The sequence below is a fragment of the Canis aureus genome, chromosome 20 (genome assembly GCF_053574225.1).
Source record: "Canis aureus isolate CA01 chromosome 20, VMU_Caureus_v.1.0, whole genome shotgun sequence".
Classification (NCBI taxonomy): Eukaryota; Metazoa; Chordata; class Mammalia; order Carnivora; family Canidae; genus Canis; species Canis aureus.
This window is the reverse complement of record NC_135630.1, coordinates 52,386,267-52,409,882: the sequence shown is the minus strand read 5'-3', so window position 1 is coordinate 52,409,882 and position 23,616 is coordinate 52,386,267. Positions and strand designations below refer to the sequence as shown.

Genomic DNA, 23,616 nt, shown 5'->3' with positions numbered 1-23,616 from the left:
TGCAACGACGATAAAAAGCCAGAAAACAGAACTGAGGTGGATGAGGCACCAGCCCTATTGGAACATGTGGGTGGCCAGTGAAAGTTTCTCCAGGGCTTTTCAGCTTGATGAAAGACTGTATTAAATTGAATGTCAAGCAGATTTGACCCAGGAAATAATGACCATTGAACAATATGCAGAGCATGATTGATTTCTTCTTCCTGCATTGATTAATAACCCCTTTAAAGTGTTATTGTAGTTGCCCTTGATTAGGGCGATTCATTGCCATTTTCTGAATTTTAGGTCCAAAACTATGTATGTGCTTTCTTGCTTTTTTTTTTTTTTTCCTCTTGGTTTTGTTACTGGTTTATAGGAACAACACCCTACAACAGCTCTTTTCTAAATGTCTTCAGCCAGTCAAGGAGCAGAATAACTCAAGCAAGTTTCTCTTCCCTTTTTCTCGAGGTAAGCGTGCATATACGGACATCCACCTTCCGATTTTTTACTGGCACATCAAGGTGGGGCCCTTGAGCGTCACTGAAGTCTGCAAGACTGAGACTGAAGCTCTGTGGCTTTGACTGTACTTCCCAGTGCTGAGTAGACTGCTGGGATTCCACAAATAAATAATAAAAATAATAATGATTTTTAAAGCATTTGGAAATGCTGAGTTGAAAGGTGTGGTGTAAGTGCACTGTTTTATTGTGAAAGTGATATCTCTCGCATTATCTGTTCCTAATGGAGGGCCGCAGTAATGGAGAGGGAGGCACTTAGGCCTCTAGACCAGGGGTCCCTGAAGGCGGGGTGGAGCTGGGCCTGCACTGTGGTAACGCTTACTGTACTCAGTAACTGCTTCCTCCCAGTCTGGCGAGAAGGTAAGAGAAGCCTCATGATGCTGCTTGCCCCCTCCCAAGCCTGAGAAAGTCATCTTTGTTTCTTCTTGATGGAGAAAGTGTCTGACAATCACACCGAAACACTACTACAGGTTTAAAAAACTATTAACCTAACATTCAGTTTGGGTCTTGCAGACACCCCTTTGGCATGGGGCATGTCAGCCTCATGCATTCGAAAATATCCCTGGTCTCTGTGATGGGCTGCATTATGGATCCCCTGGCCCCCAGATTCATTCGTTGAAGCTCTAACCCCTAGTACCTTGAGAATGTGACTGTATTTGGAGGTAAGGCCTTTGCTGGGTAAGTTAAAATGAGACCATTAGGTGGGCCCTCATCCAACACAAGAAGAAGAAATTGGGACAAAAAAAAAAAAAAAAGACGCCAGGGAAACCTGGTGTGCTCACAGAGGAAAGACCATACGAGGACACAGGGAGAGAGAGGAAGAGAGGACGGCCACCTGCAAACCAAGGAGAGAGGTCTCGGGAGAAGCCAATCTGCTGGCACTCTGCTCTTGGACTTTTAGCCTCCAGAAGTGTGAGAAAATAAATTTCTGTTAAGTCACCCAGTCTATGGTATTTTGTTGTGGCAACCCTAGCAGGCTGATATAGTCTGGGACCATCCAGATTTAGGATTGACACGGAACCATAGAGTACAATCGAGAAAAAGCTATTTTTCATATAGTATAGTCAGAATGCTTTTCCAACCGAGTCCATAACTTTAATTATAAAATGAATGTAACCTGTATTAAATTATGAATATGTTAACATATTGAATGGGGACGAGAAAAATAAGCACCAGATTTAGACTACAGAGGCACTTGAAGGTAGAGTAAAAAAATCTGGTTTCCTTGACCACATTGTCATAATATGCATATATAACAGTTTATTGAATCCAGGCTGTGTAGACAACCAGAAGAACTCTGGCTCCATACTGTGACAATGCATGCCCACAACAAAGACGCGGGGAGAACAGCCCCTTTCATTCGATCTCTCTAAGTATTACCAACATGAGAGCTGAAAACCTTACCTCTGTCTGAAGTATATCTACGTATCCATGCATAAGTTATTAGCTGGGCTCCCTGGGCTCTGCTGCTGAAAATATTAATATATTCAAATTTCATTCTAGCTACTGCAAAAAACAGTACATGAGATCAATGCATTAATATCCTTCTTAGGCAAAAAAAAAATCTGGAATTATTTTTTAAAGTTTCTTTCTGATTCCTTGGGCTCCTGCTGAAATATAGGTGATATGTGGCCTCGAAAGGTACAGTGGCCATCAGGTGCCAGAGTGCAGGGTCGGCCACGGCCATAAAACACTGTTTATTTGTACTTAAAACACAGCACTCTCTCCTGAGGATTATGTGCTGAGTACTGCTCCTAGCATCCAACGGCAGAATTTGTTTTTTGTTTTTTTGTTTTTTTGTTTTTTTAATTTAACTCTCTTAGACATGTTGCCTGATGGAAACGAAAGGGACTGCACCTGAATGCCCTCTCATTGAACGTGTCCGTCTCCTCACATTTATGGGCAGCGCATCCTGGACGCACATACAGCCCTAAAGGAGTTGGAAGGCAAACCTTTGCTAAGAATCGGCAAGTCAAGTGGGAAACCAGGGAAGTCAAGGCAGGGATGAGAGGGGACATCCTTGCGACGTATCCCTTCAGATGGTTGCTCTGCATGTCTGGGTCCCAAGTTAAAGAGATAGATTTATATAATGACCAGCCTCTGCCACCATGCAGCCTTGCCTCGTTGCTATTGGCTGCACTGAAGGCCTTTTATCAATGACAACAGACAAAGTAGGTGGTCTTCTACCTCTTTCTAGTTGTTGGAAAAAAAAAAAAAGTGACATAATTTTTCACAGCCTGAAATAATTGTGGAAGTACAGATACTGGTTAGGATCACTATGAATTATTAGTGGAAAAGTGGGTCTCAGAAGTACGTTACATGTGAAATATTTTTCGTCACTTGAACATGTGCCGTCCAGAGCTGGCCCTGTTCTAGCCGTCACAGGGAACAAACATTTCACATTCACAGATGCTCCCAATTTGGTGCGGTTTGGAGTGTAATTTAGATCAAACGTCTCCATGTAAATGAGTCAGGGTTTCTTAATTAGGTGCCTCTAAAGCAAAACCTTGGACCACATCAGTAGGTGTGGGTGTGGTGCCCACAATACTGGAATCTTTCCTATAGACCAGGCTCTTAGTATCATTCAAATAGAGCTTTTTTTTTTTTTTTTTGGTTGTTTTTTTCAGGCAATAATAAATCTGCAGATGGCATAGACAGAAAGACGCTACTTCAGAAGAGCTGTCTAAAAACACTGCCTCTTTGGCAAATGCCTTAAAGTAGGTCATTCTGCTGTGATTTAGCTTTTTCTTTAGATTTGATTGCCAGCTTTTTGTTCCCATTACAAGTAGGGTGCATTCCAGTCCACAGACTTGTTCTTAATTTTTCCAACTGGTATTTGTTTACTAGGATTTGCAGATCTTCATACGAAAATGGCCAATATCCTGTCACAGTGCTAATCATGCACTTGACCACAAAACGAAATGGATCCGGGTGATAATCTGGCAATGCTGAAATATTAAATGCCTTAAACACCCAGTCTTCCCACAGCAAAACTGCGTTGATTTATATGGGTAGGTTTGTTGAAGTAATTGTCCCATCTTTTATACATGTGAAAAGAAGAGGTGACAGGATGTAAATGGAAAACTTTTACAAGCCATATAGCGGTTTGTATAGATATTCAGGTTATCTGCTTTTATACTTGTCATTGTTTGTGTTTTTTATAGGGGGAAAAAATCATTGGGTCCCATTTCCCTATCGAGGCTTTGGGATTTACATGCAGAACCCCCTGCAGCATTAATGAGTCACCTGCATAAATCCCCTGGCAATCGATGGGCACATAGACCTTGTTTTGTTATATTAATTATTCGTCACAGAACCTTGACACTGACATTAAATGAGGCCTTAAAAAATCTTGATGAAGGTCTTAAGGTATCTTTTACTGTTCAAATATTAGCATTGCAAAAACTATGTCTAAGGCATTATTCATTTTGTGGTACCGCAGGGAAGAAGGGATTGGAATAAGGGCACAGGGAGTGAACTTTCTGGTCTTAACTCTTTATTGCCTGGAGGCCGATTTTCCTAGGACTGAGCTATCATCCTCAAATTGTGTTATTGATTAAAATAAACATTAAGATCATAATGGAAAAAAAAAAAAGTACTGAGTATGTTGTTTTCTCCAGATTGGTTTTGAATATGGTGTCTCCTCCACAGGCCAAGTTTTGTCTTGGCATGTTGGTGTTTTCAGGTGAATTCCAAAACGTCAGTTAAAAAGGAACAACAAAGTGAGATTATTGGCTAGGTATGGTGCAAGATGGCCTGGTAAGGATGTACTGCAGAAACAGGCTGGGAGGATGCTTTTGTGTGCAATTTTCCTTCATACCCAGTAAACTTCTTTCCCTTAGAAAGCCCAGGGCGTATAAGGTTCTGATTAAGCAAATGCCCTGGTGGAAAACACTTACATTATATCATCATCTGTGGATTAGCAGTAATCAAACAACACAATTAATATTAAAATTACAATGGACACCACGTTGTTATCCTTTGATAATTCACAAGGAACTTCTGAATCTTGAAGCTCTCATTAGGAACTTGAGTTATCTCTGTGCGAGAGTGTGGTTATTAGATAAATGGGGGGGTTATTAGAGATTTCTGGCTGGTGGAATGACAGCTAATTGAAATTTGTTTGGATCCTTTTGGAGCGGAAGTTATGTGTTGAGTTAGAGTATTTGATGATAATCTCCAGGTTGTTCCAATGCCGATTATTCTGAATTATCTGTTTACTTTCTTCTTTGCTTCCCTTTGCTGGTTAGTGACTCTTCTTGGGCTTGCCCCTGAAGTGGTGTTTAATACCATGCTCTGTCTTGAGGCTCTAAACTCTTTGGGTGAGTGCATCCACTTTCACAACTTGCAACACTAACCCTAAAACTCTGATTCTCAAATCTGCATCTTCTTTAATGTCATAATTTCACTTACCCACCTGCTAAAATGATTTGTTATAGATCTTCTGTTGCACTAGCCTGTGCTAGTTACACAGGGTACTACTGACTCCAAGAAGAAAGGATTCCTGCCCTGGAGGAATTAAAGTTCACCTATGATGAGGAAAAGGATTCATTACAATTTTCCAACTGGCTGGTTAGAGCTGTCTATGGTTATGGGAGGAGTGGTGGTAGGACGACTTCATCTCTTTGGTGCTATATGGTTTACAATGGGTTTATTTACAGGTAACTCTGAGTGAAGTCCTGTGAGATGTGGGTATCACAACCCCCTTTAACACAGAGAAGGAAACAGATGCTCTGAGAAGCTGTGCTATCCAAGAGACACTATTAAGGAATACATTGTCGAGATAAAAACTTAGGTTTTCTAGTTCTCAATCCAGTGATCTTTCCACTCTCCCTCTTGGATTTAGTACAACATCAAGTGTCTGGAGTGATCCTCTGCTTGGATTTTCAAACCTTTAAACTCTAAAACAGTACATAGTCTTGGCTTTCACTTTCTTTATCTCATTTGATTATGCGTGTGCGCGCGCACACGCACACACCACGTTAGGTAACATTAGGCATTATTCCCGTGCTGAACATGACCAGACAATGGCTGAGAGGTGAAGTGACAGGCCTAAAGTTGTCCCCACACTGAGGAATGGAAATTCACTTCTTCAGATTCTCTCAAACCATCAGAGGTGAATGCCTGAAACACTTTCTACCCACAAATAACTATTTCCAATTAGATTGGTGACTGAATAATTTAAATAGTTTTCCAATTTTCCTAGGAAGTGTTCTCAGCATACTGATTCTTTTAAAGGTTTTAGTTTATTTTTTTTAAAGATTGCATTTATTTGAGAGAGAGAGAGAGAGTGAGAGCGAGAGAGAGCACAGAGTGGGGAGAAGCAGGGGGGGAGGGAGAAGCAGACTCTCTGCTGAGTGGGGAGCCCAAAGCAGGGCTCAATCCCAGGACCCTGAGATTATGAGCTGAGTTAAAGGCAGACGCTTAACCAACTGAGCCAACCAGGTGCCTCTAGATTTGATTTTATTTTTTAAGTAATATTTACACTCAATGTGGGGCTTGAACTTACAACCCTGAGGTTGAGAGTTGCACTCTCTACTGACTGAGCCAGCCAGGCATCCCCTGGTTCTTTTAAGATAGATGTCTGTTGGTTCCTGCTCCTAACTGTACAACAGGTTGTCCCTTTCCTTTCACTTGGAACAAAAGACCAATTTCTCACAAGGGCCTTGTCAATGATGTGACTCCCTCCTCTTCCTCTCAGCTTTGCTATAGCTTGAAGATACCAAACATTAGGTATCATCTCTGCCCGGAATGTTTGACTCCAAATATCCACTTCAAACACTCCCCATCTTTTCTCAAATCTCACCTTCTTTCCGATAGACTTTAATTATTACTGTAAACCATCCTCACACCAGTCTTGATTCTCTTCCTCTACCCCACTTTTTTGAGCTCCTTAGCAGCTTTCTATTACGTGTAGCATTTCCTGCTTATTATGCATATTTGTTTTATTTATTTCTTTATATTATATGTATTGCATAAACTCCATGTGAGCAAAACAATTTCTGTTAGGTTTACTTAATATTTCATAAGTTCCTAGAACAGTACCTGGCACCTAGCTGGCGCTCCGCAAAGTTGACCCAGTTTCCACTAGTGACATCTCCATTCTCTTTAGTCTACTAATTGGACACCCTGGCATTAGCTTCAGTTCTTCCCAGTCATTCACCCATCATATCAAACCTATCAGCAAGTCCTCCTGACTTCTGTGAAAATCTGTCTAGGAATTACACTCTTCTCACAGAGCTCCACAGACAACAGGGGAATAATTGCTCTCGGGTCATGGCAAGATAACTGCTCAGTTAACTGGCTTTGCTCTAACCCCTTTCTTCAGCTCTTGTATCACCAAATCCATTTTTATGTGACTGTTCAAAAACTTTGAGATATTGAGATACTGTTCAATTTGAGATACTTAAAAAACAGAAGTGCTTCACCTCCTCAATAACCTGCCTTGGTTCCTAATGGAGTCTGAGACATGAAATGCCAACCTTTCTGCAGGTGCATCCATAACCTGGCTCCTCCCTGCACTTAGGTCTCCTCTTCCTTTGCCTCTTGTCACAGCACAGGCTGCTTACAGCCACATCCTGGCTTCCCTTGGCCTTTCTCAAGCTGACCTATGAGACATCCCCGTGCTTCTAAAATTCCACCTGTGCATCAAAGCCCAACTCAATCTCCACCTTTCACTGAAGACTTCTCAACTCCTTTAGTCTATTTCTCTCTGTACCTACTGTTTAACAGTTAAATATTCTCTACTCTGTCTTCTTAAGTGCTTTGTCCCCATTAGATTAGTAGCTCTACAAAGGTAGAACTTTGTACTTCTTATTTTATACTTCTTTTATTACCTAGCTCTCCCCAGTGTGGTATGGAGCAGAGAGTAGACACTCTATAGATCCTGTTGATTCCTTGATGGATACCTCTGTTCTTCTCCTTCTTGTAGATGTACTTTACCACGCTGGCTTTAGAAAGCTGAGCATTTCAAGTGATATATTTTGAATGATATCCTAAATTTACATATCTTTGGCAAGTAATAGCACTTTTGCAGCTATACTGATGAGCTATATATTAGGATAAATGTATATTTAAACTCTAGCCTTATCTAGTTTACAGCATGTTTACAGCGTGTCTCAACGTTGGGACCCTTACTCCTTTCACCAGGGATTAGCTGGGTCTTGCTTTTTTAAGGGTGTGTGTGTGTATGTTTCTTTCCACACATTTAAAGTGAATTCTATCATTAAGAAGTCACAAACTATGTAGATATCAGTATAAGAAGCACTTAGGAAATAACTAGATAAAGAATATAATCATTAGTCCAACTAACAATTAAATCTTTAATGGTACATGCAGGCTTTAGCATGAAAGCCTCTGTAGCACCCAGCAATAAATTAAATTCACATACTATAAGCTTAAAAATGGCCCATTCTTTGATGTTTTTCAGCAACTCTGATTCTATTTTACAAAGCTTTGAAGGAAGATTATCACTCCCTTCACTGTCCATTGGTCAAGCTTTGAAGGTCTGCATTCTGCTATCTTGTCTTCTCTGGATTCATCTTGAAAGACCGTTTTGGTTCTTGGGAGGTCATCATCACAGACTGCTCTGGCTGGTGTGTCTCTGCTACAGCACTAACCAGTGAGTGGAAAATCCTGCCACTGTTCAGGGTGGGTGTCTCCTTCCTGGAACATGTACAGGGAATCAAACGCTGTGCTTCCTTCCACCCCCTAAGAGTGGAAGCCACTTGTGAGTAGATTTTAGGACTGGATTGGATTATGTCCCATGTTGGACTCTCATGTTTCTGTTCTTTGGTTCCTGGGACAAATGAAAGTGAACTTGATTATTCTGATGCTAAACTCCTTTTAAAGTCCTCTTTCTCTTTGCCCATCCTCTGCTCTCTGGTTCAGGGAGATCTCTTCCATCTTCCCAGTAAGAACTGCCTTCTGAAAGTGTGGTTCCTGGATTAGCAGGGCCTGTGAGCCTGTTCTCTTCGCAGAATCTCAGGAACCATCCCAGACCCCCTGAGTCAAAATCTACATTTTTAACAAGATTTCTAGGTGACCTGATTTGTAAACACATTCAAGTTTAAGAAATCCTAGCCTAGAGCTTTCTGGAATGCTTGGGCCTCAGTAGTGCTGGCTGCCAAACAAGGAGGCTGAGGAGCCTTCCCAGCTCCCACTGGCCACCTCGTGACTCACCCAAATGTCCCCTGTCTTTTGAAGCCCCCTCCACCCTAGTGCTGGAAAGCGTATTTCCTGGGAAAGGTGGATTGGATTACTCACATGGCACAAGCACACCTGCGCCCATAGAGGGCGCCTCCCCACACTCCCACCCCTCACCCCTCAGCCAATTAGTTGACACCCTTAAGCACTTCTGATGGAATCTGGGTTGTGAGAGGTGAGGCCTTTTGGATGGGCTGCAGGATAACGGCCCTTACCACTTGTGGTCATTAAAGTTCCCGCGGTGCTTTTTGTGAGAGAAGGGATTGTTAACCTCCGTGTCCTGGCTGCCTTCCAATCTGTGTAATTGCATGCAGTCTACCTAAGTCCGCTCTGTAGTTTCAATTAGGTAAAGTATTGTTCACTTCTTGTACTAACCTGCTGTGTTGTGTGGCTACAGACTGCTAATTAGCTGGTGTTTTCCAGGTGGCTGCCTTCGTGAGCAACAAAACGTCTCTCTGGCCATCTCTTCTCCCACTATCTCCACCTCCCAGGGTCTCTTGCACGGCCAGGGTCTCACGCACGGCCACGTGCCTCTTTTCTTGGGTATTACCATTTCTTGGGTAAGAATGCTTTGGGATCAGAAATTCCTAGAATGTGACAGTGAACATTTCTTTCGTTTCCCTGTTTGGCCACTTGCTTCTAGGCCCCCCTGGCCTATTATAGGGTGTTGGAGGGGAGACTCACGCAGAGAATAGCAAGAGTGTGATAAGGGGTGAATAAAATGGGCCTTCCTCTGCCAAGATGAAGGATAAATTCCTGTCATTGCCAGGGAAGTATGAATTACTTTAAGAGCTTGGCACTCTAGGAATTGGTTATTTTCAGTGTGATATGAATGGAGAGCAAGGCCAGAGAGAACAGGGCATGCATTTCATTTCTCCCTTCCTGTTGGTTAGAAAAATATAGTGGGACACGTAAACCACCCATAAAATGCCTCACTATCTCTGTGGGGGATCTCCAACCCTAAACAGGAAATGTGGCCTCGGGAGAGTGAGTGGAATCCCCTTCCCGTGATGACTCAAAGGTCAGTACTGGGGAAGTCCTTATGACCCTGGAATGGCAGTTGGAAGCGAAAAAGAAGCGGAAAAAGGAGGGTGAGCAGGGAGCCAAGAGGAAGAGTTGTGCTCTAACTGGAGAAGAGTTGTGTTTTAAGAGTAGAATTTTTCTGGGATGTGAAATGATTGCTTTAAAAACGTGTTCAAATGGGGGGGGGGGGAGTAGCGGATCAGATTTAGGTAAAATTTCGCTTTGTATATCTTTTCACTATGTGAGAAAATTTGTTCTGATGTCCGAGCACAGAGACACAGATTAAGTAGATAAAAATTCCTTTATAGCAGAGCTAATTGCTTTTTTCTTTTCATATCCCAGACACTATGGGAAATAAAGGAATTAATTAATGAGTGAAATGAATGAATGAGTGAACAAATTGATGAAGGGAAAAATATTTATGAAGAGGTGTATGCGGACTGTCAGTTCATGGAGAGCAGAAAACTAAAAACTAAAAACAGTGTTGTTAGAGCCGGAGTGCCAGTGTCCTGCCTACCCCCTGGCTATGGCTCTGTCCCTGATGGTTCTACTTGTGTCTTTGAAAATGAGAAAAAAAAAAAAAAAAAAGAAAGAAAAAAAAAAAGAACAGAGGTTTCCTCCAACAGATGGGTAGACTAACAGAATCTCTATAAAGACGGACTGGCTTGCCAATCTCATGAGAAGAGGAGGGGCCAGAGCCTCCAAGTTGGGAGAGAGAATGAGGTAGGGGAAGTGAACTTGGCAGGGGCGGGGAGGGAGACATCACAACTGAATAACATTTCTATTGGCCTCCTGGTATAATTGTCTTCACTTCCAGCTCCGTATCTATCACGAGAGTTACCTGACATGTACTTGTGGCCTAAATAAGTGGTAGATTGATGTAGGCGGCAATGCTTGAGGGTAAGGAGAATTCCCAGAGTGAGGGGAATGGGAGGAAGAATTTAAGGATGATGATGATATAGGGAGGAAAGGCAGGGGGGGAAGAAAGGGGAAATGTAAGAGAAAATAATCTGGTTAAAAAGACTAAATATGATACAGAAGAGAAGAAATTACTGGAAGTGAGACACAGTCATCTCTACACAAAGGGCAACATTTAGTGTAAAGTTTCTAAGTTCTGCATGTGTTTTCAACTTCCTTTGTGCACATTAACAAATTAACCTAAGGAAAAAAAAATGACAGACCAAAAAATGTCATTGAGGCAGAGATAAAACAGACTTAAAAATTCTAATCTTAAATTTGAGCTCTACTGTCATGCAGATGGTTTCAAAGGAGATTTTCCCAACGTCCTGATCCAAACAGCCCCTACATTCATTTCCTTGTTCCCCAGCCGCTCTCATTCCAGTTAAGCCCATGATTTCAGTTGTGTATCTCTTCAAAGTCAAGTGTGTGTTGAGTCCGCCACTGGCCACAGACCAATTATTATTAATGGCTGAGATTTCCTCCTGTCCACTGCTAAGTCCCATCTTTTCTCAGCCCAGACAATAGTCTTAAGATCAGAAATCTCATACATAATCTGCACTTTTTCTTGCATGAGGGGAAAAAAAAAAACAACAACATGGAAATGTGCAGCTACCCCGTGTTAACTATTCCTGGATGTCACCCTGCAGCTCTAATTTCTGCTTTCTCCTCTGCATTCTGGGTACTGCTGCTGGACTTGTCAGCACCTTGTCACGGCTTCCTTGTGCGTGGGCTACCATCGGACTCTGTGTTCTTAACAATTATCCATAAAAAACCCCCACAGTATCCTTCAGAAGTTAAAAAAAAAAAGGTATATATATATATATTTAAACAGGTAAAAAAAAAATGAAGCTACTTTAAAAATTTAGTATCCTGAAGCAGGTGCTATTTGTAAATGCTGCCGTGTTGCTTCATGTTTTCCAGTCCTGCGATGCTCTTTTGTTCATGGTGTGACAAGGATGTGGGGAGCCAATATGATTTAGCTAAATAATACACAAATGTCAAGAATACTTTCATGTCTTGTGTGCAGACCAGAATAAATTACTCCAATGGAATGTTTTGCTTTTCTTTTCAGGGAACGACCCCACAGTTTACAAGGAGCTCTGCTGACAAGAAATGGCTAAGAAATATTATTTAAAGTAACCTATTTTAATGTAGTACTAAATGGCTGAGGATTTCACTCGGGTTCAAAAGACAGAGGCCTGCAAAGGAAGTTGACAGGCAATGAGAAATTCGTCTTGTCCTGGAGTTCTTATGGGCAGTGGGGAGAAAAAAAAAAAAAAAATAGGTCCGGTAAGAAATGAAAATGAGGAAACTAGTTCTCAGAAATAAAGGTGAATTGAAAGGAATTGGCAGCTGCCTGGACATGCCAGCCAGAGAGGCCACGGTATCTGATACACGTGACAGACCGAGAGACAACTGCAAAGCTCCCCAAACAACTCGCCTGAAGGGCTTGCCAGGAAGCCAGATGCTGCTTCTGGAAGGATATCTTCCGTGGTTGGGCATCTGGGTTCAGTGCTTTCCATTTAAAGAGGAGAAAGAAGGTGGTAAAAGGCAGAACCATCGTCGCCTTTTAAAAAACATGCTTTCTCCGAGTGTGCATGTATACGCACACGCACACGCACACGCACACTCCACACACAGCATTAATGACTGTGGATTTGGAACTTGTTTTTAAAAAGAGCCCCAGAAATAAAAGTTTCCCTGGTGTGTTTCGGGTGGAAAGCAATGCGTTACAGGGAGAGAGAGGGAGAGAGGGAGGAGGGAAGGAGGGAGGGAGGAAGAGAGAGAGAGAACAGACAGCCAGAAAACCCCTTATATAAATATGTCAATTTACTAATTAGTTAGGTAATTTTATTTAAAGATCTGGGATTATAGCTGGTGTTCAATTAAAAAAAGGGAATTCAAGTGATAGAGGCCTGTGCCTCTACCATAGTCGGCTGGTCTTTTTCACTCTTTGTTTTACCATTCCTTCTTCCTTGGAAACACAATCGAGTATTGGTATTGGCAAGAAAGCAGAGTGTGGTCTAGTGGACTGGAAATCAGGTGACTTGAGGTCTGGTTGGTTTTTTTTCCCCCTTCCACTTTGAAGTTTGCTGTGTGTCTGTTAAACAGGGGAATCAGATTTTTTATATACTTCATAGCAGAGGGTAAGCTTTTGTAATCAAGATCATTTTTGCTTGTTTGTTTTCCTAATGCTCAATGACTCAAGGTGGTAGGAAGTCAATATGGGATGTGGACTCAACGAAGGACAGGGTGGTTGGGTTGGTAGGAGATGGGAGTGATAGAGATGCTTTAGTTTAGTAATGGGAACAATGACAGAAGAGGTGAAAGGAAGTTTTTCTATTGCAAGATCTGTTACATATCCCAGACTATTAAGAAATCAGAGGCCCTGGCAACTCACCCCGGACTGCAGCGAATTGACCTAACAGGCTCCCACCATGATGGGTGGTCACACAGTCCCTGACCATGCTCCCCACCCCCCAGTGGGGGAAACCTCTTTTACCACTCATTCATTGTGCTCAGGGTCTCATAACACTCAGTCTTAATATTTAATATTGATCCTTTTGCAATTAGACCTGCTTTTCTCTCCATCATGATGAAAAGATAAATATCAGGTGAGGAGAGAGAAGCTTGAGAGGCGTAGCTTACTAACCAATATTCACAAACTGGAATATTCCCTGGTTCTGGTCTGAACTCTAGCAAGGTCCCAAGATTCCAGTTGATCTTAACTGGAACCATTACTGGCTATTAGGTTAGTATTTTCTCGTTCAATGAAATCCTGTGATTCCATGTGTTTAACAAAAATAACTGCGTATCTAACGTGTGGGACTCTGTACTAAGCTCTGGGGATACAGAAGAATCAGTGTGACACAAATTTCTGCCCTCCTGGAACCTAAGATCTGATGGCAGAGGGGACTTGTTCAGTTCTTTATAATTTCCATCTTTATCAATATTTTCAGGACCCGATTATGCTATAGAATAACGTGGTTTTCCTATGAGGTTATTATGTTTATTCCTGTGATTTCTTAGGAACGGAAGGATGAAGGATGGAACAGTAGCTGGTTATTACCAGAAATTCTACCCGATGTCCTGTTACCATGAGAATTTACTAGATCTCCTGTGGAGAAGTAATAATCTCAACCACAAAATATAATATCTCTGCTCTTGCCAAGTTTTCTGTCACCATGTGTGCCATTCTCAGACTCTTTCCCCGGTGTCTTCCTCTGGCCACTCCTTCAATGTTATATAACCCCAGGAATCTGTCCTCAGTACTCTTCTGGCTTCACTCTGTCCCTTGGGGTTATTCATGACCTTACCCCATTACCATCTTTAAACTGATGACTCCCAAATTCATACTTAGATCTCAATCACCTTTCCTAATTCCCAACAGACATTGCTTACCCTCAAATGGAATTCGCTAACGAAGTGTAAAGAATCTCACATCACATCCCCAAACTTTCAACTTCTTTCATGCTTCTAATTTTATGCTTTTCCTCTATGTGGGTTGAGGGTATCACCACTCAGCTAGTTCAAAACCTGGGAATCCTCCCTTGGTGAGCATGTCCTATTGAGTCCACCTCCTCTGTGCCTCTTGCATCCATCCTCCTGTCATCTCCCTGGTTTGGGATCTGTAGCTTGGACCCGCACAACTGGTTTCGCTATCTCTAGGGTTGCCCTCCTACAGGCTAACCTTCACACTTCTAAAGACTGTGATCTTTATAAATAGAAATCTCCCTGCTTCTGACCCTTCCATGATTTACCTAATGTCTACAGAATGAATTTCAAATTCCTCAACAAAGCCTGCAAAAGGTTTTTCATGAGTTAGCTCTGGTTCACTACATTCTGGACTTATGTTCTGCTACATCTCTTATTCACTATTTCTTCACCACACACATCACCATTCTCCTCCTCTACACGTCTCCGTACTTAGTACCCTGCTTGTAGCAGGCCTACTGTCTGCCAAACTGACATCTTCAAAGATAGCCCGTGCCATCTCCTCTGGGAGGCATTCTTTGGTTTCTCTAGGCTAAATTCCAGCTCCCGTTTGGTGCTCTCATAGTGTCACCGTGGCTATTTTGCACCATATATATGGCAATTGTTTACTAATTTATCTATGGCAGGAGACCATAGGAGAAGTGAGGATAGGAGTCCTCTTTATGCCTCTAGTATTGAGTTGAGGGGTCATCAAACTTTTCCTGTAAAGGGTCAGATAGTAAATATTTTTATCCCTGTGCAACTTGTCACAATTATCTGACTCTTGCATGAAAGCAGCCTTTGGCTATACATAAACATGTGTGTATGTGTTCCAATAAAACTTTATTAACAAACACAGGTGGCGGGTTATAGGTAGCTTAAGGGCAGGCCATACCTGGCCAACCTACGAATCAGTTCAGTGCCTGGAATATAGTGGGAACTCATTTAAGACTTCCAAAAAGAATGGACAGATAGGATTTCACAGATGACATTTTCATAAGTGTGAATTTTTTTGACCTTTTTCACACATGACCGAAAGGGAGGATTAAAGACATTAAAAGGTTTTCTTAATGTTGTAGTTTCTAAGGGCTGAGGTTGGGACTTGAGCCTATGTCTTCTGATTCCGGATCCCTGTTTCTTTCCATTAGGTAAAAGGCCAAGATTCACAGTGGAGAAGGATGGGACTTAAAACTTAAAAAATTTACCTCTTATGAGGGAAATACCCCCGTGAGGTGGACCAACCACTAACCACAGAGAACAGAGTGATAGATGGGCAGTAATCATTTTAGGTTTTGCTTTGTTTCCTATCATGCAGTGGCTAATGTTACCATTCAAATGTTAGATTAAAAGATGTACAGTAATAATTTCACTGCTGTCTTAAAAACCTTATCTCCCAAAGCCTTCCTCCAAAACAAGGATCCACCACTGGAAGGATCATTGAACCTTAGTCCCCAGCTCACAAACCTTATAAATCCTGTGCCAAGATGTCTCCTAAGTAGATGACATTTTAATGATTACTACAGGGAGTTGGGAACTATTGCTTCATCCTCACGATCAGAGTAATTAATTTTCTTAACTACCAGGCCAAATTCTGCCACGGGAGTCCAGTTGAGAAATTTCAGGCCCATAGGAAGTACATTAGCTCTTCAAAGTGATTAGGGTGCCATTTCAAATACACAAGCAAAGGAGCTATTAGGCTTCTGGCTTATTTCAAACGACTTGCAGCCCTTGTCCCTCAGGAAAAAAAAAGGGGGGGGGGGAGAAAAAAAGAGAGAGAAAAAAGAAAATAACAATTTGTACAGGTTCCTCATTTTCCAGGAAAAATACCCGTGGCCTGCAAGTCGTTGGCTATCAGGTATTATGGTTGGGTGAGCGACCAAAGTGTACAGAAAGAGGGTGGAGTGCCAGAAGACAGCACAGAAAAACACAGCCTGCTCCAAAGCACACCAGAGCTGCACAGTCGGAGGCCTGACGGGAGGCGCAGAGCTTCACCAGCATTGCTCTTGAAGACCAGAGAGAAGGGCGAGAGCTCATGGGCTTTCCAGTTCATTCTTTAGCCGTGTGTCATTTTTCCCCCCTCCAAATATCAGACATGCTGGCAGTACCATTTTAAAAAAGTCAGGATGGGTGAATTCTTTCCTCACCAGTGTTTCCTCCTACAACTCTTGCATTTCTGGGTCGTCATCATTTGAGTTGCCTCTGACACGCTTTTGGGGAATATTTTATTCAAGACCCATGAAGACCACAGAGAAGCTTTAAATATCAGTTTACTCTCACAAAATAGCCACAGCTCAACAGCTTCGCCTTTCAAGAAGGCATTCGACTGGCAGGCTTCCATGAGCTTTGTCTCTTCAGCCGTATCATTCCTTCACCTTGGAGTTCTACGAACAGCTGGGCGATTTTCTCAGAGTTGATGCAAAAGGGAAGATTTTGTAGCTTTCTTCTCAACCTATTTTACCAAGTGCGAGTCTCCTATAAGAATATTTACTTGCAGCAAATATATTCTGCAAATAAGTCTGCAGCAAATATATTCTTCCAAAGCTGTTTTTGAAAAATCAGTGAGTGCTATGATGTCATTCATCATGTCTAATGGCCATCCTTTTCTCAGACATTTGACTTTCTCTGGACAATGTACACCTACCTGGAGATTGAATGTTCTTTCATGTGCTCCCCACTCAAAAATTTGAGGTTGTTTTGGTTTCCAAAATTCACGCCACAAGGTAATCTGGCTAACGAGTTCAATTTGGCTTGGCCGAAATACTTTTGTATTTAGCCCTAAATTTTCTGTGAGGTGCAGGTAACTTTTTTTATCCTGGAAATAAATGTGTGGGAGAAGACTGCAGCGATCGCTAGAACACCTGACTCATGGTAATGGCAACAGGAATGCCAGGACTTTGAGAGATCAGTGCTACATGTCAGGTAGATATGTAGCTGATGGGATTCTGGGAGTGTTTCCACAGGGTGTTTGAGGCACCAGATAAGGCCTTACTGGCTTCAACATATCTCACTTACCAGGCTCCCACGAAGCCAGTGTGCTGTGCTGTCTGGCAGGAAACTCTCAGTGTGAGAATTATTCTGATAAGTAAGACTACGAGGCAAGAGATTTGTCCTTTGGAAACTCCTGTAACAGGGAAGGCTCTGGACAAGAAGCACAGAAGACCTGTGCCCTACCTCCAACCTCCTCACACCTGCCTAAGAGTCAAGGTAGAGTAGATGATCTTAGCGAGCCACCATTGTGATGGGAAGAAGAGTCTGATCTGAGAACATGGGACAAGATGCAAATCAAGTTGATGGAGAGTTAGGGACAGGGTGGAGTTGGCCTGGGCACTTCACAAGAGATTGGTGTGAGGTGTCCTGTGTTTTGCCAAACAGGTGAAATCAGCCTCACTGAGACCAGGGGAAACTGGCTGAAGTCAGCCCAGGGTGGGGACTTAGGTTTTCCAAAAAGATTCTGTGGTGGGACAAAACATTTTCTGGAAGCCAGGATATTTGGCAACCCAGCTTGTGCAACTGTTCCAGATTCATTTCATTAAAAATTATCTTCTATTTCTCTCACTATGAAAAAGATACATGTTGATGTAGAATGTTTATCTAGAATATGATAAGTGACAGGTACTGTTTGAGACTCTTTAAAAACGTATTCGTTTAGCCCTCACCAGAGAAAGAGGTTCTGTGATGATCCCCATTTTACAGATGAGAAAATGAAAGTGGGTTGTTCACTTTCATAAGTTACACCTTCCATAAGTGGTAGAGCCAAGACTCACATTCAGGTCTGCCTAACTCCAATATCTGCTCTCTTTACCTGTTTTCTTAACCTCAATATTGCCTTTTATACCAATATACCAATATACTTCTATGCCAATGGCGATACATGGTGGGGGGGCGGGGGCGGGAAACTCTAGGAAAGAAACATTAACATCTCAACAAAAATTTTGATCTTTTCCAGTTGCACAAATGTTCCACATATTTATAGTTAGATTCTTTTGGAATATATAAGATATTGTAACCCTGACTTTAAAAACAACAACAACAATTGGCTATGAACCACATTTCAGTACGCTGATATCATTTATCATGTTGTGTAAAACCTTCCCCAGTCACTGGACACTTAGGTTGTTTCCAAGTGTCTACCAGTGCAAATATGGCTGGCATAAATAATTTTGTCTGCATAAAAGGCCTCCCTCATGACTTACAATGACTGGCCCAAAAGACATGAAGACTTGAAAGCTTTTTATTCTTGAGCTATAGTACAGATATGGCTTTCCCACCATGCTGGTTGGTACATTCTGACTAGCAGCATATAAAAAGCTTGATTCAATACATATCTGACAAAATGAGATTCATCCTATTTAATTAGTTTTCAATAACTTCAACTCCCTATTTATATTTGCAAAATAAAGGGTGAACTCTTCTCCACAATATCTCCTTTTGCTTTATTATCATCGTTATTATCACTGTCCAAGGGACTCTTTTCACAATCCCCAACATTGAAACCTGAGACTTAACTCCATGGATGGCTGGATATGGGGATAAAGAAATGAGAGAAATAAAAAAATAATTGTTTAGAAATTTCCTCTGAAAATTCTCAAGATTTAGGCTATTTATTTCCACTTGATGTTCATCACTTTAATCCAACTACAACTTCCATGTAGCCTCCTGGGTTCTTTTCTCCTTCTATCTTGTTCACCCTACCCTCTGTTGTTGGATGCTTTTCATAAACTCTGAGCACATCATGCAAATGTCCCATAGATAAAGTTTCAATGGTTCTCTATTGCTTACGTAACTCCTTTGCCTGGCTTTTAATCTCCGACTACTGTCCATCAGCAACTAACCCTTATCTTTCCAGGTCCTCCTTCCTCATTAACTTCATCTTCACCTTGCCTCCCTGCCTTTCCAAAGAAGCAAGCTAAAAGAAAATGCACTGGACACATACTTTACAGAGATAGAACTTGTCGTTTATGTGATGATTCAGAAGGTACTAGGGGACCTTACAGTACTTATCACTGTAATGTCAATTTGTGAAAGTGGCTCTTAATAAAGGTTTCTGGTTGATGGCATTTTGAGATGATAGCTTATTCTGAATTTCTGGTTTCATGTTATCACAGCAGACGCATAGAACTTGACCTTGAGTTAGATCAAGAATGAAGACTCTGGACTCTGAGACTATTCAGCTGGTGCAGCCATTGTGTAATCGTATACTTAATGTTATCACAACCCTTTAAAATTTCTGGCTTTTGCGGACAAGACTGGCATCCACCCTGTAGTCCAATCGTGCTGTATTAAGCGCTCTCAGTTGGTAGTTGCTCTGCTTTCAAGGGGATGTTTAATTCAGTGCTGTGCAAAAATGGAGTTCTCTTCTGTTGGCTAGAGCTAGAGAGTACATAGGTCAAGTGGAATTTTTGGCACTTCATTACATTCTCTGACCCTCACTAAACAAACTTCAAAAAATATATATTTGCAACAATTTGAAATAAACACTACATACAAGTGTTGACGGTAGATTTTCTGAAGAACTACCAAATGCATCAAGACTAAGGAAAACATTCTAATGATTCTTTCAAACATGAATATTTTTAAATTCCTGTTAAACAATCTTCTTATTTAGTCTTCTCAGGCTTTCATGACATGCCACGATTGGCTGTTTAACAAAAACTTAGCAAAAAATGATTAACAAGATATAATCATGTGCACACACTTGTGCTTAATTAAACCCCGTTTATAAATCAGTACAGGGTGGAATATGGTCACACCACTCAAGAAAGGTTGGTGACTAGCAAATCCCACTCTTCTCTCCATTTATAATGAAAAGTCTTACAAGGTGAATGCTGTGAAAGTGATATAATAATGGGATGATGTGGTAGAAATGGGGAGGATTCTCATCCTTCTAAAGTTTTCAATTGGATGGATTTTCATCTGTGTTTCTATTTTGTTTTAAAGGAGGATTTAGCGGACTCTATTTTTTTTTTCTTTTTCTAGCTGTTCGTTTCAGTTGGGGGGAACAAAAGGGAATAATTGAGATTGAGTAATGGATATTTCTCAAGGTCTCCAAGACTAAGTATTGCATAGCATTAAATAGTATACTTTTCCATTTGTTTTATGACTTTGTCCAGTTAAAGTTACTGGCATAAGCACTCCAGTATTTACTTGAAACTTGAAACCCCTTTCATGATATGTCTGGATCCTAAGGGAAAAGAATTTACATTTGAGGAATGTTTACCTCCAGCCAGGCATTTTACATACATGCATTATCTCATTTAATTCTCATGACCACAAGCTATGACTGATATTATTTAATCCGGTTTTATGTTCTTGAGATCATAAGAGGAGTAAAGTATAGAACAAGTATTTGACTCTAGAGCTCTCTCTCTATTTCTTTAAAGCCCAATATCCTTTCACTAAGCCACACTGGGTTTCCTATGATAGCCAGTATGGGGAGGTGATAAGAAGGGACATTCTAGCAATAAGGAATGGTATGAACTTTGGCACAGGTTCTCCTCTGGGGTAAAATAAGAAAGAAACTTATATAATGGATTAGGTTAAGCATGTTCCCTAATGCAGTGACTGATTAAGCGAATTATGGACTATCCATACTGTGGAATACTATGTCATCATTAGAGAGAATCACATAAATCTGTCTAATGAAATGGGAGACTTTCCATGAAGTATTTTGCAAAATACTTCAGAACTAAATGTACAGTATGATCAACTGTAACGCAATAACAATCATATACACATGTTTATGTGCGTATACACATATACACAAAAACATTGGTTACTTCTGCTCAGAAGGCTCAGAGTAACCAGTAGGCAAATTTCATTTATTAATCTATATGAACCACCGTTGGTTAAATTTTGTGTGTGTGCAATTACATGTATTGAATTTACAGGATTAGTTCAATAATCACCCAAGGAATAGGTGATTAAGGAGATTTAATCTCACAAAAGCAAAACTGTCCGATCTGTTTGACACTCTATCAGGCTTCAACATTACTATAGGTATATGGTGAAAGCTAAAACCTCATCACTTGTAGTGCACTCCGCTTTATCTGAAGAAGGTGTTAAGAGAGCAAATGAGTAACAGTCATTTTGAACTTAACATGACCAAAATGGAGCTTTCCAGTCCGCTCTTCCGATTCAACCCATCTGTGTAAGTACTACCATTTGTTCACTTGCCTAAGCCCAAACCGGATGAGGCGCACTTGATTTCTCCTTTCCTTTTTCATCTGCGCTCTGACCAGCAGCAGATCCACCCTGACCCATCGCCAATATATCTCTTTAAGGACTTCACGTAAGCTATCATTACCTCTTGTCTGGACTTCCATGGCTGGTGGTCTCCCTGCTTCCATTTTGCAATCTATTCTCTCCATGGGTCAGGGTGATCTTTTATACTCCCTCAATTCAGCACTCTTTATGGTTGGTAATTGTACTTAGAATAACGATCCAAATCGCTCACTGAGGCCCACAAGAACCTATGTGATCTGACACCAGTCTGCCACTATGACCTTACCTCCTACCACCACCACCCCCCTAGTTCGTTAAGCTCTAGCCATCCCGGCCTGCTTTCTGTTTTTCAGATACATCAAGCTCTGTCGGCTTCTGTGTCTTTTCACGTGCTTTTTCTCTGCCTTCATACTCTTCCCTTAGCTTTTTACATGGATGGCACCTTACCAATCTGAATCAACGTTTTACAAACGAGCAAATTGATTTTAGACAGTGTAAGTAACTTATTTGTGGTCATAGCACTTTGTACACGATGAGGCTATGTTCTGCACTCATGTCTGAATTATTTCATGCTCTTCCCATTATACTAGATAATGAAGTAAAGACAATCCATCCTAGGGCTCTGGGTCAGGTTATGTCAATGAATCAGCAAATATCTACTCGTTGAAAAGACCAGGAAAAATAAATTATTTTAGAAGTTCCTTTTGTAGGTTCTCCTTCCTACCTCTTGTACATTCTCCAGCTTCTGTAGGAAGACTTAGATTGGCTAAGGGGAAAATTTGAGAAACATACTTTTGGAAAATCTTGTCATAGAGATTTGAAGTTAAATACTGCTTATGTAAGAAATGAGAATATGATGATACAACCAGAAACTCTTTCAACTTACTTAGTTAGATGTCCAAACAGGATTTTCATGGTGTCACGATTTGGTGGAGGGAGTTTTTGCACAAGAGACTTTATAGTTTCAATTCTTGTGTTATAGTCTTGCTTTTCTGAAAAAAAAAAAAAAGTTTAACAAATAAAAGGAATGTTAGAAAAGAATGAGATTTCCTAAATGCAAGAGGGTATTGTTTTAGGAGAATTTTGGACAAAGACTTAACAACTTAAAGTCCTAATCAGTAGCCGAAGAGAATCAGTGTATTCAACATCATTATCATGGAGTTTCTTTATTTTGGCTCTGATGTAGATCATAGTAATATGAAGCAGCAACAGTGTGGCTTTGACATAATCCTCTTGTTAAGATCAGGTATTGAATCAGTTTTATAAATGCTTTACTATTTTATAAGATGTGGTAGGATGAAGAATGGCTTTCCAAAGATGTCCATGCCCTAATCTCTGAAACCTGCAAGTATGTTGCCTTCTATGGCCAAAGGTACTTTGCCGATGTGATTCAGTTAAAGACTCTGCGATGGGGAGATTATTATGGATTATCTGAGTGGGCACAGTATAATCACAAAGGTGGTTAAGACAAAAGCAGGAAGATCAGAGTCAGAGAGAAAAGATGATGTGGCAATGGAAGCAGAAGGCTATGTGACGAAGGGCTATGGGCTAAGGAGTGAAGACAGCCTCTAATAACTGGAAGAGGCAAGGAAAGAGAGCCCCCAGAAGGAGCACAGGTCTACACCTCGATTTCTGCCCAGTGAAGATGATTTCAGACTTCTGACCTCCAGGAATGTAAGATAATAAATTAGTGTTGTCTGAAGCCACTGAGTTTGTGATAATTTGTTATAGCAGCAATAGGAAACGAACAGTTGAGGACACACAGCGTGATTCAATTACCAATATTCTATTGTTCACTTGATTTTGTGGAGGGGAAATAATCTTCTTTATTACTCTGTGTTATCTTTTCTCCCTAACACATTTTGCTTTTGCTATAAAATAAGAAAGTACAAAAAATAAAAATTGAAAGCATAATACCTAGTCATATACATGTAAAAAAATAGGAAGTTGTTTAAAACTTCATACCACATAGATTGCTTTCTCTCATTTTGTTTCCTTTATGGGCATGGATTGCATAATAAGAATTGATTTACTTAGCACCTAGAGAATTCATCTCACCATAATTTTAACCAGGACTTGGAACTGTAATTATTTATTGAACTTAAACACTTGATATACACTGACTTAGGTACCTTTCTTTTCTATATCCTATCTCTAACCTCTAACATAGAACTCCTGGTGATCCTTAAGAGGTCACTTTTGGAAAAGGCGATATATGTGGGTAATACGTTAGGTACACACT

The 23,616-nt window shown here is 41.0% G+C and overlaps 1 protein-coding gene and 1 long non-coding RNA gene across 4 annotated transcripts in view; one reads left to right on the top strand and one right to left on the bottom strand.

Moving 5' to 3' along the window:
• LOC144291801 (uncharacterized) overlaps positions 1–588 on the top strand; it is a 129,955-nt gene extending 129,367 nt beyond the window's left edge. Inside the window, exon 3 of the long non-coding RNA XR_013359340.1 lies at positions 445–588. This is a non-coding gene — a long non-coding RNA (uncharacterized LOC144291801). The remainder of the gene's footprint in view (positions 1–444) is intronic.
• The window catches only part of ARHGAP15 (Rho GTPase activating protein 15), a 608,201-nt gene that overhangs the window by 37,322 nt on the left and 547,263 nt on the right, over positions 1–23,616 (bottom strand). For 2 of the 3 annotated variants that reach the window (XM_077861593.1, XM_077861595.1), the window contains one exon: positions 22,261–22,366. In XM_077861593.1, the coding sequence (XP_077717719.1) occupies positions 22,261–22,366 (106 nt within the window). Of the gene's footprint in view, positions 1–7,799; positions 8,290–22,260; positions 22,367–23,616 lie in introns of those variants that run through there. The other variant, XM_077861594.1, reaches the window with a different exon arrangement.